This window comes from Saccoglossus kowalevskii, chromosome 6 (assembly GCF_978046115.1).
Source record: "Saccoglossus kowalevskii chromosome 6, keSacKowa6.1, whole genome shotgun sequence".
Lineage (NCBI taxonomy): Eukaryota > Metazoa > Hemichordata > Enteropneusta > Harrimaniidae > Saccoglossus > Saccoglossus kowalevskii.
In genome coordinates this window covers 38209433-38226461 of record NC_140646.1, presented here as the reverse complement: position 1 = coordinate 38226461, position 17029 = coordinate 38209433, and the positions used below count along the sequence as shown (strand labels likewise).

Genomic DNA, 17029 nt, shown 5'->3' with positions numbered 1-17029 from the left:
GTGGTCATCGTATAAATTTCAAGTAAACAAACTATGTATATTACATATTTTTTACACCTCACATGGGACTATATTGAAAATTATGTGTCAGGATAACCACTAACCCGTAATGCAAGTGAAATGTAGAGCTGTGTATAATGAAAGCAATCCTCATATGTTGAAATGAAAGTCATATCAAGTTAATATCACATATCATCAGTTTATTATTTATTTGTATCTCAACAGTCACAAATCAAGTCATTTATGAATCATGCATTTGACAGAATTCATAATGTGGGGAGAGCCCTGACTCTTATCAACAAATTTGAAAGGTAAGTCACTGCTTATCACTACACATCCATTTTGAACAATACAGATTGTGGTATTGTAAAAACATTAATGTTCACTGGTGTTTTATTTCACTAGTTCAATTTTTGATCTTTATACATTGTACACAGTTTTGAAATTCACAGTTGTGACATTTAGTGTGAAATACGCTATATAAGTTAGTGAAATTTATGAAAATTTGTCACTTGCAAACTACATTTTAAATGAATTGTCCTAATTGTTCTTTGAATTATGTTAATATGTGAATAAGTTAATTATGTATTTTTCTAGATTAAACATTCCTAATCTTGGCATTGAGGAGAAGTATTCCATAATTCTGCAGAAATATGGTCGGGAAATTGAAAATACTTCACGTAGTTACCAGAAGAACAAAAATGATCCACCGGTTGCGAGAGATCTCCCACCGATAGCTGGTAAGATAATGTGGGCACGACAGATGTATCGACGCATACAAGAACCAATGGAGACGTTCCAGCAATTTCCGGCAATACTCTCATCACCCGAGGGAAAAAAGGTCATCAAGAATTTCAACAAGTTGGCTAAAGTATTGATGGAGTTTGAAGTTTTGTATCATCGTGCATGGTTACGTCAAGTAGAAGCATCAAAATCTGGCCTTCATGCTTCGTTGCTTGTTCGTCATCCCGAAAGTGGCGATTTGTATGTGAACTTTGACCCACAAATCTTGACACTGATCAGAGAGGCGGAGTGTATGGCTAGGATGGGATTAGAGATACCTTTGGCAGCCAAAGCATTACGTCAAAAACAAGGTTATTTTAAAGAGAACTACAACAAGTTACAGGTACATGTTGGCCAAATTACTGGCTTTTAAGAATTAATTTAGTGATTTAGAAAACATGCTTTTAACTGTCACAAAAAAAATAAGACATAGGTACTTATTAATGTAGTAATCAGAGAACATTTTTGTTACTCGTGATTTTGAATGAGAATTATTTAGAATACTTAGAATTTACTTACATTTCATTCTTGTTGTGATTTATTTGTAGCTACTGTTGTCTGAAAATAAGAGAGTATGTGGAAAGATACATGCAGCATTTGAACCATTAATGGCCCCACATATATCCAAACTAGATGATGCAATAGAACCGGGTCTCACTAAGTTGACATGGACCAGTATGACCATTGATACCTATGTGAAAGATGTGTACGATGCTTTAGGTAAGACTTGTTCATTTCCTGATGATGAATCTAATTTTATATAAGCTACCTGCTCTTGTCCTCATTGTCACTATTTTTAAAAATTTTGGGTAAATTTAAGCAGTTTGCCAAAAAATAATAGAAAAAGGTTCTTGTCAACCAAATATTTAAGAAAAGGGGGCATATTTTATGCTTCTCATGCTTTTGTTTTAAAACATTGAAGATGGCTGTACAGAGGTAGTCTAGTTAGTGATTGTACTTTGCAGTCATCTCTGTGCTGTCTGTTTACTTTTAATCTTCAAACCTTTGAATGCTATAAATTTTTTTGCCAAAATTTGGGTAAAACATTTTGCAAATTTGTACATATTTTCTATAATTTGTTTGTTAATTTTGAACCAAATATACATAATTGTTTGTTGCTCACAGTTTCTGATCAAAATATTTGAATTGATAAAAAAATAACTGAAGGTTTATTTTATGAATGGTCATCTCTGAGGGAACCCATTAACCCTTCTCACCACTAAACATTCTCACCCAAATTTTTTCTGCACATTTTTCTTATATTCTTTCTGAAAAACGGACCCTAAATTTGGAGGCAACAGACACAATATAGACAATTTTCAGTTTTTACTACAAAAATTTGTCTATTTTTGTCCCAATTTTCTGAAGGAAAGAGCGGACTATAAACAGGACAATTTTGTGATGAAAAGAGGGAACTGTTGAAAAAGGTTAAGGTGTTAGGACTGTCTGGATCAAGTACACATTTACACGTCTTAGACCAAGGCATGGATTTGGAATTTATTAAATATTTATGTAAAATGTTTTTGTTTTGTTTTTCAGGAGAGTTAGAATTATTGATGGATCGTGCAAATGACCTTGTACAGTATCGTATTAATTCTGTTCTACAAGAGATGAGTACTACTATGTTATGTGAACTTCCAGAAGATGAACCATGGACAGCTGAACAATTTCTGGATAAAACTCAGGTGAAAACACTTGGCATACAACATGTACATTTCATTTTTAAATTCTAGCATTAAGAATAGACACAGTTTTGATACAGGAATTTCCAAAAATGTTACCAAATCATTGCCACTGTCAGTACATGTAAAAACTTTGGTAGCTGAATTTGTTGTATGTAGTTTTCAATTCAAAATGGCTGTCAGTGGCCTTAAGGAATAAACTGAGTCATTGTTTCCATGGAAACAGATACCAGCTCATTTAATTATACAATATTTACACCAATACAAGTGTTTTTAACAAATTTGTTGGGGAAGGAATTAATTAATTTGTTATTGTCATTCGACTTTCTAGGAATTGTGTAATAGAGGAGCGATTACTTTGCAAATCAAGAGCACTCAGGTTGAAGAAGCTGCTAATGAGCTCATCAATATGCTTATTGTGGATGAACTGGAAGAACCAGCCAAAGAGGGAGAAAAAGAAGAGGAGGATGAAGGGAGTGATGGTAAGCTGACAAAAGAATAAATCAGAATCATTGTACATTTGATGATGATGAGGAGGAGAGAGCACTAAATAGCTCATAGCGATGTATACATCGCGTGTGAAATACATTGTTTATTTACATGAAATTTGAACATGTGCTGCGCGATGACCACCACGCTTTAGTGTAATTCTACCATTTCTTAGAAGCATAAACAAAAAGACAACCATATAATGATATGCCAGTGCTATGTTATAACTGTTTTAAACACTGTTACCTGGTATATACAATATAATCGTTATAAAATACAGTCTCTATCTTCGTCACCTTGATAGAATAATTACATTATGTCTCCCAATGCTTGTTTTCAATGTTCAGATGAGGAAGATGACAGGAAACGTCGTGCCAGTGGTTCTGTATCACATGCCAGTGGACATGCCAGTCCTAGCAGAGGTCAGTCAGCAGTGGCCCAGACTATTGCCAGAAGGAAACGTGAACAAAGAGAAAACATTGAGGAGTCTGCTCAGGAATTGTTGTCTCATTTCAATCATCGTAATTTAGATGCTTTGTTGAAAGTGACAAGATACACACTTGATTCTATCAGAAGACGTATCACCTCTAGCTCTCACTTGGCTTATATGGGTAAGCTTTTCTGTTTAATACAAATAACAATATATTACATCTGTCACTTTATCTTTGAAAGGTATAGCATCCACCTTATAAATAAATGCAAAATCTAAATATGGGTTGATTACACATTGTAATGATTTGAGGCTATAACGTTTAGTTTAGTTATTTGCATAATGATATTGATACATTGTATGGAACATTTTGTATCATTTAGGCTCAGTTCTAGGACTAGCAGTTGATCAATAAACATCTAAGTTACAAGTGCTTCTCTCCAGTGCGTTATTCTCCTCTCAGATTTGGTGACCAATACTCACTTGGTTCACTCTACCTTGAGAAGTCTGTTCTCAGTTTACGCAAATTATTTCCAAGATGGTGGATATGTTTCAAAATGAATTTCTAAATAAAACTTGTACTACCGGTAATATACTACCACTATTTATGTTTCATTGCCCAGTTCTGGGTTTCATACACCAATTGATTGGAAAGGAAAGATGTATATTGATAAAATTATTACTGTAGACTATTTATGCATACCAGGTTGCATCAACCTTCGCAGCACGTTGGACGATAATCTGTTTTTGTGCAGACTGTGCGATATCTTGTTGTAATCACATATTATCTCTTTTATCCCTGGCACTGAAAATAAATACTCATAATTATAATTAGAATTTCACAAATTTTTCTGTAATTTTGCCCTGGACTGTTAAATGGCAGATTTAGTTTTTTAGCTCCGCTGTCGACTTTGTCGAGCGGAGCTTATCATATGAGTGATTGTCCGTCGTCGTCGTCCTTCGTCCGTGTCAATGTTTTACTTTTTCGACTTCTTCTTGAAAACTACAAGCCTGAATGCTTTGATACTTGGTGTATATGTACCTTGGGTAGACCTCTCTTAGGTTTGTTCATTTCATGTTGATATCTTCAATTCTCTAATTTTGGTGAATATTTTTGTCATTTTTAGCTCCGCTGTCGACTTTGTCGAGCGGAGCTTATCATATGAGTGATTGTCCGTCGTCGTCCGTGTCAATGTTTTACTTTTTTTGACTTCTTCTTGAAAACTACAAGCCTGAATGCTTTGATACTTGGTGTATATGTACCTTGGGTAGACCTCTCTTAGGTTTGTTCATTTCATGTTGATATCTTCAATTCTCTAATTTTGGTGAATATTTTTGTCATTTTTGGTAAAAAGTGATATTTTCGACTTGTTAAAAACCGCAAGTGCAATTGCTTTGATATTACATATATAGGTACTACATGTGGACCTCTCTCAGATTTGTTCATTTTGTAATGATATTTTTAATTCTCTAATTTTGGTGAATATTTTTATCATTTTTGGTAAAAAGTGATATTTTCAACTTCTTGTTAAAAACCGCAAGTCCAATTGCTTTGATACTACATATATAGGTACTACATGTGAACCTCTCTCAGATTTGTTCATTTCGTGATGATATCTTCAATTCTCTAATTTTGGTGAATATTTTTGTAATTTTTGGTAAAAAGTGATATTTTCGACTTCTTGTTAAAAACCACAAGTCTGATTGCTTTGATATTACATATATAGGTACTACATGTGAACCTCTCTCAGATTTGTTCATTTTGTGATGATATCTTCAATTCTCTAATTTTGGTGAATATTTTTGTAATTTTTGGTAAAAAGTGATATTTTCCACTTCTGTTAAAAACCAATAGTTCAATTGCTTTGATATTACATATTTAGATACTACATGTAGACCTTTCTCAGATTTGTTCGTTTCGTGATGATATCTTCGATTCTATAATTTTGGTGAATATTTTTGTCATTTTTGGTAAAAAGTGATATTTTCGACTTCTTGTAAAAAACCAATAGTCTGATTGCTTTGATATTACATATATAGGTACTACATGTGGACCTCTCTCAGATTTGTTCATTTTGTGATGATATCTTCGATTCTATAATTTTGGTGAATATTTTTGTCATTTTTGGTAAAAAGTGATATTTTCGACTTCTTGTAAAAAACCAATAGTCTGATTGCTTTGATATTACATATTTAGATACTACATGTAGACCTTTCTCAGATTTGTTCATTTCGTGATGATATCTTCGATTCTATAATTTTGGTGAATATTTTTGTCATTTTTGGTAAAAAGTGATATTTTCGACTTCTTGTAAAAAACCAATAGTCTGATTGCTTTGATATTTTTGGTAAAAAGTGATATTTTCGACTTCTTGTTAAAAACTGCAAGTCCGATTGCTTTGATACTATACATATTGTTCATTTTCTAATGATATCTTCAGTTCTTTAATTGAAATGTGCATTGCTAACAGTGGAGCTATCTCAGCCGATAGGCTGCTTGTTGGTAAAAAGTGATATTTTCGACTTCTTGTTAAAAACCGCAAGTGCAATTGCTTTGATATTAAATATATAGGTACTACATGTGGACCTCTCTCAGATTTGTTCATTTTGTAATGATATCTTTAATTCTCTAATTTTGGTGAATATTTTTGTCATTTTTGGTAAAAAGTGATATTTTCGACTTCTTGTTAAAAACCGCAAGTGCAATTGCTTTGATATTACATATATAGGTACTACATGTGGACCTCTCTCAGATTTGTTCATTTTGTAATGATATCTTTAATTCTCTAATTTTGGTGAATATTTTTGTCATTTTTGGTAAAAAGTGATATTTTCGACTTCTTGTTAAAAACCGCAAGTGCAATTGCTTTGATATTACATATATAGATACTACATGTGGACCTCTCTCAGAATTGTTTATTTTGTAATGATATCTTTAATTCTCTAATTTTGGTGAATATTTTTATCATTTTGGTAAAAAGTAATATTTTCGACTTCTTGTTAAAAACCACAAGTCCAATTGCTTTGATACTACATATATAGGTACTACATGTGGACCTCTCTCAGATTTGTTCATTTTGTGATGATATCTTCAATTCTCTAATTTTGGTGAATATTTTTGTAATTTTTTGGTAAAAAGTGATATTTTCGACTTCTTGTTAAAAACCACAAGTCCGATTGCTTTGATATTACATATATAGGTACTACATGTGGACCTCTCTCAGATTTGTTCATTTTGTGATGATGTCTTCAATTCTCTAATTTTCGTGAATATTTTTGTAATTTTTGGTAAAAAGTGATATTTTCGACTTCTTGTTAAAAACTGTAAGTCCGATTGCTTTGATACTATACATATTGTTCATTTTCTGATGATGTCTTCAGTTCTTTAATTGAAATGTGCATTTCTTACAGCGGAGCTATCTCAGCCGATAGGCTGCTTGTTTTTAAATACGATGATAATAACCAAGTTTTTGTAATGTTACCTTAAATAATGTTAAGACAATTTAGATGAGCAATAATTGATATTGGAAATGACGTGAATAGATTAGCCAAAATTAATTCAAAAATATAGGGACATAACACACATGAATTAAACTGTGTATCTATTATGAATACTATAAAATCGTGGAATTAGAAATATCTTGTTTTGAATATAATAACAATATATAACTAGAAGGTACTCCAAGAGTGCAATTGTTTATCCTAATACCTAATGTTTTAAAATGCTTTTTACATAATCTTCTGTTTTATAAGAGAGTCTTGAATAGTTTATTCACTCAACAACAATGACCATATCTGACAATGAAGAATACTTAAAAAATTTGTCTAAGGACAAAATCAAGAATGTTCATTCTCAACTTTTTTGAGATATCTAGCAACCACTAGTGCAGTTCTCAACCAACCTCTAATCTCTTATTTTTAATAGCAATCTTTCTGAAAAAGTCATGACATTTTGGCCATAATTTTTGGAATTACAAATGGAATATATTGGCTAAAATGCTGTTTCCATGGCAACCAGATCCAGACCTTCACCAAAATGTAGTGGGTTTGTAACTGTTTCAGTTAAAAAACCTGTGCATTTATTTACATAAACATCAAACTTAAGACAAACTTAAATATCTATAATTATGTTTTGCTTTTCAGATGAAGAAAAAGGGAAGAAAGAGTCTCCATTTTTCCATTGCAATGTGACATTGGCTATTCCAAATATTGTAATGCAACCAGCTTTAGATGAAGTACAGCAGTGTGTCAACAAAGCTGCTCTGCTCGTGTTAAATGTGTCAAAAGGTGTCGCACAGTGGTCTAAGGAAAGAAAGAAAAAGGTGATTCTGCTCTGTCTGTCAAATAATTTTATCGCTTGACGATTTTACTTCCTTGATAATAAAAGTCTAGTATGAATATTTGCTCTGTTTTTCTGAATTGCCATGTTATTATTGCTTTCCTTGATTGTTTTTAGACCAAGGGTCCAACATTTACTATGACCGTCACTTCTAATATGCCTTAGACCGAGATGTCTCAGAAAATCTGATATATTATATGTATATAGTTTTCATGAAGGTCACCTTGTATTAATATTTTCCGTCATTGAATATTTTTGGATATAATATTTGCCAAAACTTAAAATTAATTTGTATGACTCAATACAATCTGATTAAAATCTGATGTAGTGTACGGGCTTTAATTATTTTGGCTATAAACTTATTTTAATTTTATTTTTTATTACTTTTGTTATTAATGCCTTTTTATTTTATTATTTTACTTTGATTTTGATTTTTTTTATTTCCGCCCTACATACATCTGAGCCAACGCCTACGTAAGTCCCGTTCAAATCTCGCGTAAGTAACAGCCAATCACAGGCCCCCTTTTATAGAGGCTGTCGGTTGCTTACTTTTCAGTGTAGCGATACTCTACGGGCAATCTTTCTGTACATTATATTTTGCCCACTTGAATAAACCATTAATAGAAAATTGCTAGTATATTTTTATTTACAAAAGAAATTCCACAGCATTTTCCAATTTTTGTCATTACATTGAATATTGTGTTCACTTCCAACAAATGTGTACACTTCCTGATACATCTTCGCCAGCCAAGGTTCGTTTATTCAGTCATCGCTTCAATTTTACATCAAACACTGAGCATAATTATCTAGAATGGAAGCAAAAAAATAAGTAAATCGTAATGATTAGAACACTGTAAACAGCTATAGTAAACAATGCAAATTTTAAATTGTATAACGGTCACCGGCCCACGGCATCGACGCAGAAAATTGGAGCAATAAAATATTTCCTGATCAATTGCGATGTATTCCAAATAAAAAATATGTTATTCCAGTCCAAATCAGCTCAATTACTTTAATAAAGAGTTATTGTATAATGTACAAAATGTTGATACATTTTGATGAATATTTACAGCTACGGCTTCAATACCGTAGACGGTTTTGACCCGATCGTCAACAAAAAAAAACCCGTCTCCAGGGCAAGCGACTGGAAAAAGACACCGGTGTTCGGTCGAACCGGTGGAAACAAACGTCACTCCCAGAATAACTACGCAAAGTAACGATCTAAACTCGAACCATTCGAGCCACAATATAAACATAAAAAAATGACTTTCGTTGCATTTGACAATGATAAACTTACCGAAAAGCCGTGTTCTTCTCGGTCCTAACGTCGGTATAATCCGCCATTTTATGTTTGAGTGTGTTTGCCACCTGACTCTGCCCAGTGACGTCATCATGTGCGCTATAGAAGAAGGTCTGTGATTCGTTGACTAAAATCGTCGACAGTGGGTCTCGTTGAAATCTCGTTACATAGGCATCGGCTCAGATGTATGTAGGGCGGAATTTTAAAAAAAATCACAAAATCAAAATCAAAGTAAAATAATAAAATAAAAAGGCATTAATAACAAAAGTAATAAAACATAAAATTAAAATAAGTTTATAGCCAAAATAATTAAAGCCCGTACACTACATCAGATTTTAATCAGATTGGACTCAATATTGAACTTAATATATCATCCATCAGTAAGGGCAATATGTATAGAGCTGATCAAGTTTCTTATTTATAGGTCAAGCCTGAAGTGGAAACTCCACGCGAAGATCGTGAGCGACGTGGAAGTGTTGTCAGCTCTCACTCTGAGAGCTCTCAGTCCTCCAGGTTTCGAGGTATTTATTTTTGGTTGGCAAATATTTTATATGCACTGAATAATAGTATACAGAAGTCCACAACTTAACGAAGGTGCAAAATATAAGATGAGTTACAGTGACTGTTATGAAATTTAGTCCAAACAGATGCTCTCAAAACTAACAAATCATGAAAAACAGTTTACAATATATATTGGATAATAAAAATATGACATTTTGACCATAGACAAACATGTGTCATTTATTAAGTGTAGTCAATAGTAATAGTCAAAAACATGACTTTGTCAACGTTTTATGTATCCGATTCATGGGCAAGGTTTTATTAATTGTGTTATGTTTTGATTAAACGTTTAATATCTTTGTATCTATATCACTTTCACAGGAAAGGTTCAAGATCCATATGCACTGGGTCCTCAGGAACCCAAGAATAATTACTACAAGAATGTGAGTGAAAACAAGGAAATAGCCAAACTGGTATCGCTGTTATCTACAGCCATTAACTCACAAAAGAAGGTAATGTGTACTTGGAATAATACTGTATTTAGTATACTGTAAACAGCATTTAAACTAAGTTTGGAAAATCTGTTGATATTCAGAAAAACTTGGGCATCGATGGTACATGCTAATACAAACAAATCTCCAACTCATTGCTGAATGATGTTACCAACAATTCGTGGGATATCAAAAAAACTTGGTTGATAACAAATTTGGGAAAATTAAACAATTTTTGTTTAAGTTGATTTGCAGAATTTGTTTTTTCATGTACCAATGAGAATTAAATTATGTTGTTGCTATCAACAATATAATTATTATAATGAACAATTTTTTTCTGAACATCAATGTATTTTCCAAAATTTGTTTAAACATTCCACAACTTTGTGATGACTGGTATGATTTCATACATGTATGAAATTCATATGAAGACAAAACATTTTAGGTTGTAAATGAATATTTTTTCTTTTTGCAAAAATCAATTAAATGACTAAAACAGTTTTTTGTTGACTTACCGTGAAGAACCAACTGTTTTCACTATCTAGTTCTAAGTCAGCTGGCCTTGACAATACATCATCTAAACTTTTGCGTATTTCTGCTCCATTCATTTGTGAAAGTATTGTTTATTTATTCAACCTTAGCATTTCATCAGATATTTTTCCAGACATGTTTAAGCATGCCAAAGTTATTCCATTACACAAGGGCGGATCCCAGGACTTGTGTAATTTTCGTCCAATTTCGCTTCTCCCAATAATCTCAAAAATCTTTGAAAAACACGTGCATGATCACTTATACCATTATTTGAACAGTAATAATTTAATTTCTAAATCGCAGTCAGGTTTTCGGAAATCACATTCTTGCCATACAGGTATGATTAAGCTATGCGATGCATTACTTAGCAGTATGGATGATGGCTTATTGTGTGGTTTGCTTTTCCTTGATTTAAGCAAGGCGTTTGATATGGTAGATAAACATGTATTATTAAATAAGCTCTCAATTTATGGCATTTCTCCAATCTCCCTTGTTTGGTTTAATTCTTATTTAACTGACAGAAAGCAAGTTGTGTATTTGATGGGTAGACAGTCGGATGCTGTTAATATTCGACATGGCGTACCACAGGGTTCGATTTTAGAACCATTATTATTTCTTCTATTTATTAATGACCTACCATTATTTCTTGAAAACAGTTCCATTGATATGTATGCGGACGATCAAACTCTGTTATCGTCTGGACCAAGTATCAATGTAGTCACAAAGTGCATTAATGATGATGTTTGGCCAATTTTGCATTGGGTTAATTGCAATTACATGTCAATCAACACATCTAAATCAAAATCTATGCTTGTTGGATCCCGTCAAAGGCTAAATAATAATGGCGAAGATTTTCTGGTTAACTTCAATGGTGAAATAATTAAAACAGTCAGTTTCGAAAAGTCGCTCGGGGTGGTTTTAGATAAAACTCTATCATGGGATTATCATGTTGATATGCTTTGTAAAAAGCTTAGCCAAAGAATTGGTGTTCTTATGAGAGTTCGCAGCTTCTTACCCATTTCCGTCAGAAGAACATTGTATTTTTCATTTATTCAGTCGTTATTGGACTATTGCTGTATAGTATGGGGAAATACAAGTCAATCAAATTTATGTCGGGTGTATAAGCTTCAGAATAGGGCAGTTCGTGTGATTTCCTCTGACAACTTTAGCCAATCGTCGTTTGAACTGTTCAAAAAACATAGTATCTTGCCTATCGATTACAGAATTTCATATTTTCTAGGTATTGTAATGTATATGGCAACCAATGGCTTGGCGCCTTTATATATAAGTGAAATGTTCAGTCCTATCTCCCAAACCCACAAGTATAGTACACGTTTCTCTCTTAAAAATAATTTACGCATTACTAAATGGAAAACATCCATGGGTCAGAGGACGTTTCAGTATAGAGGGGTAACCCTATGGAATAACTTGCCATTCCATATCAGAAATTCAGCCTCTTTAGACATTTTTAAGAAACCTACAAAATTTATCTGAGTGAAAAATTTGTTGTAAATGGCTCAAGCCTATAGTGTGTATATTGTGTTTTTTGTCCCTACAGAGGGCCCAATGAAAATTACTTTATTGTATATTGGCCTACCCTCTTTAAATAAAGTGTTAAATAAAAATAAATAAATAGTATTTGTCTTGTATTTGTACCTGGAAAATTCCCAGACCAGAGCCATTTATTCTAATTATGAAACCATGAAATGTTTGAAAATTTAGTACATATACTCAGTAGTAAATGGTACACGCAAGTCTAAGAATCAAGGTTTGATTTGTCTGTGAAAAATATTTTTGAATATCATACAACCTCAGGCTCTACATATATATCTGATACCAGGGAATCACATGGTGTCAATCGACCAATAATAATGTGCCATTTTGATATATGTCAACTCACAATGATTATATCCATCACAGGAAGTGACCACAGCGCTTGATAAATTCAAACACTATCATGAGATATGGCAGAAAGAACGAGATGAAACTCTTGAAGAATTCATGAGGGAAGATCCAAAATTGGGTGACTTTAATGCGATGATTCTCTACTATCGATCATTGGAAAATCAGATACTGGAGGAACCTGAATTCTATAATGTTGGTGCCATTGCTCTTTTTACTGGTACGTACTTGACACAATAGTGCAACAAGTTTGTATTGCTATGCACACTATGTTATAACATTTAGGTCAGTTTGTATTCACTAGTAGCTGTGTTTTTAAATGATGTCAATAACCATTATGTTATTAATTATATTCATGTAGATGTTGAATTTTGACAAAAAATAAACACATACATTAATGTTACAAGCATACTGCTGACCTTTGAAATGTTTTTCTGAAGTGTTTTTCCATGATCCATGGTGAAATAATAGATCCTTCATGTGCTGTTTATATTAATTTCCATTGGGCGAAGTCTAAAACAGGGTCTTGCATGTATTTTTTGGGTTCTGCCAGTCTGTCCATCCATTCATCAGTATGTTCATCATCTTTTATAAGATGCTGAATACTCCTACCAACATTTAATTATAATCTATCTACATCTTTCATTGTTTATATAGTCACACTAAAAACTGGAAAGGGACATGTCATTGTTAATGACTTGTTATTATTCAGAAAAAGCATTCAATACTATAAGCTTATTTTTTGTTAAAATTATAACTTTTGAATTTCAGAGAAATTGAAGCTGGCTTTGAAAACTGAAACTCGTGCCTGGCAGACACACTTTGGTAGATATTGTAATAATAAATACCGTACAATGATGGAAGAAATCTTTAATTTCATTGATGAAGAAGGTAAAAGACTGAGTCGTAAAATTGTTGACTTGGATGACATTAGAATAGCTATGAAAGCACTGAAAAATATCCGTGAGAATGAGATTCGTATTGATATGGATATTGGACCAATTGAGGTGAGTGTTTATAAATGTATTTGATAGCATAACAAAATGCTCTATTTGTTTTTGAGAAAGATGCATTGTCACTGATATTACAAATATGTGCATCATGTCTGTATTGATTGTTTTTGTATTTTGTACATTTATAGTACATCATGCATACACTTAATTTTAATGAGACAATTAAATGAATGAAAAATGATACATTTTTTATGTATAACATCTCATTCCTCTATTTCATAAATAGGAATCCTATGCGATGCTGAATAGATATGAACTGTTGGTTGCTAAAGAGGAATCAGAACGTGTGGATACATTACGGTATTCATGGGAAAAACTGGTTGCACAAGCTTCAGAAATGTCAGGATACTTGGTGAAAATTCAACCGAATTTCCGTGGAGACCTTGTTGAGAATGTTAAGCATTTTATTGTTGATTGTAGTAATTTCTATGATAGCTATGAAACGGTAAGTTTTTTATTAACTTTATTTAAAAAAAATACTGTACATGGATTGATTTTCCTTACTGTAGTGTAAGAGTAATCATGAACAAGTTTCATTGTTTTTAATGTGTCTCCAATGGAAACGTGATTTATGCAAACCAACAATCGCATTTATTATATATCAAATTATTCAAATATTACTTGTTATGATCATAGTCATACCTTTGCCATTTAATTATAATAAGCGATACGCTACTAATAGAGCAAATATTGTGTCCATATTGAAAGATAATTTTCACTTTTTTTTTAAAACTAAGTCATATTCCATGTATATTTCTTTCACATTTGTTGATCTTCATATCCCATGATATTAATTTTGATTTTCTGTTTATGTTGAATGATTTTTTTGATTTTTTTGTTGACATTTTGTATCTTATTGCTTTTTTCATTGTTATCTGAATTTCATGAAATAACTTTTTTTTAGACTTGTTTATTTTTCATTTTGAGAGAGATTGGTCCAGTAGTTACAGTATCATTTTCTGAGCATATACATATTACGATTTAAAATTTACTCAAAATTAAGATTTTTAATTTTTTTTATATTCCAAAATATAAATCTCATATTAATAGGATAAGAGAAACTCATGGTAATATAAATATAATGTAAACTTGATTTGTGTTTTTGCTGTGAATTTCTGTTTGATATGAGCATTGCTATTGCTGTGTTTCCCTGGATGTTTGATTGCATGGACTTTTTCTTGAAAACAACGATGTAACTCCCACATCCGTCCCCTCATTAAAATGATTGTTGTAATTGATGCCAGATTTCTATGGGTATTTATTTTTATACTCACTGACTACATTTTATGTTATTAAAGTCTGGTCCAATGGTAGCTGGAGTACCACCCAAAGAAGCAAGTGATAGACTCATCATCTACCAGAATCAGTTTGATACATTGTATCGTAAGTATGTGACATATACTGGTGGTGAAGAGTTGTTTGGTTTACCTGTCAGCTCATATCCAGAGCTACTGCAGATCAAGAAAGAGTTAGCTTTGCTACAGAAACTCTACAGTCTGTACAATGATGTCATAGATAGAGTTAATGGCTACTATGATATACTTTGGGCTGATGTGGATATTGAGAAAATAAACACCGAACTAACTGAATTCCAAAATAGGTAAGAAATTCTTTCTGCAAGGCAATAACACATTCGATTCAGTTGGTCCACATTTGCATAAATGAAAATGTAGTTCAAGGGAAATTTGACCGCCAACACTGGTCTTGTAGCGATGATTTATATTTAAACTTTGAAAATAATTCAGTTGTAGTAATTGTGGTTGTCGTTTTGTAGCTGAATACATATATAGTAACTGTTCATCTTTATTCATTGAATAGATGTCGTAAGTTACCAAGAGCTCTCAAAGAATGGCCTGCTTTTAATGATCTGAAACAAACCATTGATGACTTTAACGAGACATGCCCCTTACTGGAGCTGATGACTAACAAGGCCATGAAACCACGGCACTGGAATCGAATGCAGGAGGTAACAGGCCATGTATTTGATGTAGAAAGAGAAGATTTCACGCTCAAAGAAATCATGAAGGCTCCTCTGTTGCAATTCAAGGAAGACATTGAGGTATGTAAGATATAGGAGTTGGCATTGATGTAGGATTCTCCAGCTATATGTTGTTCAGCATGTGCATGTCTGATAACAAATGTTGCTTACTGCTATGACAATGTTGCAATGTTGCTTACTGCTATGACAATGTTGCCATGTTGCTTACTGCTATGATAATGTTGCAATGTTGCTTACTGCTATAACAATGTTGCCATGTTGCTTACTGCTATGACAATGTTGCCATGTTGCTTACTGCTATGACAATGTTGCCATGTTGCTTACTGCTATGACAATGTTGCCATGTTGCTTACTGCTATGATAATGTTGCAATGTTGCTTACTGCTATGACAATGTTGCCATGTTGCTTACTGCTATGACAATGTTGCCATGTTGCTTACTGCTATGACAATGTTGCCATGTTGCTTACTGCTATGACAATGTTGCCATGTTGCTTACTGCTATGACAATGTTGCCATGTTGCTTACTGCTATGACAATGTTGCCATGCTGCTTACTGCTATGACAATGTTGCCATGTTGCTTACTGCTATGACAATGTTGCCATGTTGCTTACTGCTATGACAATGTTGCCATGTTGCTTACTGCTATGACAATGTTGCCTATGAAGTTATTAAGCCAATCAGTCACCAATATGTATGGCCCATAGGAATGTCATTATTAATTGAATAACAGATGAATTCTTATAGGGTTAGGCACAGTCCGTGGTAAGCGTAGCAAATGATTTGGGCTCCCTCTAGTGTAAGGTTTTGGGGGTCTTGCATAGATTAGGGGTTGGACCATCTCACAGCAAGGTCATCAACAAAAATATTACTGAAAACTCAGTGAATGAAAATAATAATCTCTTTATGGTGAATACTGAATATAAAATATGTTATTTGTATTGGAAATACAACAGCAGATTTTGGGGACAGCAAAGAGGGGAATTTATTCATGCTAAGGACATTTTGGGAACTATTATTAAATATAAGGGCGCCCTCTGTGGCATACTCACTTAACATTCTTAGTGGCCATAGAGGGCCATGATGAGATATACTATGATAAATAAATGTTAATATTATTTGTCTGACAGGACATATGTATCTCAGCTGTGAAAGAGAAGGATATTGAAGCAAAATTAAAACAAGTTATTGGTGACTGGAATATGCAATTGCTTACTTTTGCTAACTTTAAGAATCGTGGTGAATTGCTTCTTAGAGGAGACAATACTACTGAGATTATCAGCCTTATGGAAGACAGTTTGATGATACTTGGTTCATTGCTTAGCAACCGGTGAGTGAAGATATCACTTCATCTATATTACATCATATCTGTTAATCACATGTGCTATAAATGCTTGTAAATTGGTTTTGTAATGGTTTACAAGTTTATATTAACAACAGTACTGTTTATATGCACCCATTTTCTTGCACGTGTATGTTATAGTAAACAAATATACAAAACTTTGGCATATAAAGGAGAATATTAAACTTTATTGCAAAAAATTATAATAATGCATCATTGTTTCTTTA

At 32.9% G+C, this 17029-nt stretch overlaps 1 protein-coding gene and 1 long non-coding RNA gene across 2 annotated transcripts in view; one reads left to right on the top strand and one right to left on the bottom strand.

The window, feature by feature from the left end:
* LOC100370810 (dynein axonemal heavy chain 5-like) overlaps positions 1–17029 on the top strand; it is a 66601-nt gene that overhangs the window by 8603 nt on the left and 40969 nt on the right. The window contains exons 10-24 of the mRNA XM_085500509.1: positions 226–311; positions 598–1126; positions 1332–1503; positions 2323–2468; positions 2797–2947; positions 3302–3565; positions 7528–7706; positions 9448–9544; positions 9906–10036; positions 12467–12668; positions 13220–13455; positions 13688–13906; positions 14760–15061; positions 15280–15520; positions 16591–16790. Coding sequence (XP_085356635.1) covers positions 226–311; positions 598–1126; positions 1332–1503; positions 2323–2468; positions 2797–2947; positions 3302–3565; positions 7528–7706; positions 9448–9544; positions 9906–10036; positions 12467–12668; positions 13220–13455; positions 13688–13906; positions 14760–15061; positions 15280–15520; positions 16591–16790 — 3155 coding nt within the window. The remainder of the gene's footprint in view (positions 1–225; positions 312–597; positions 1127–1331; positions 1504–2322; positions 2469–2796; positions 2948–3301; positions 3566–7527; positions 7707–9447; positions 9545–9905; positions 10037–12466; positions 12669–13219; positions 13456–13687; positions 13907–14759; positions 15062–15279; positions 15521–16590; positions 16791–17029) is intronic.
* LOC146742767 (uncharacterized) lies at positions 8218–9224 on the bottom strand. Its single transcript, XR_014929733.1, has 2 exons — positions 9021–9224; positions 8218–8529 (listed from the first exon to the last, which is right to left on the bottom strand). It is a non-coding gene; the product is annotated as an uncharacterized LOC146742767 (long non-coding RNA).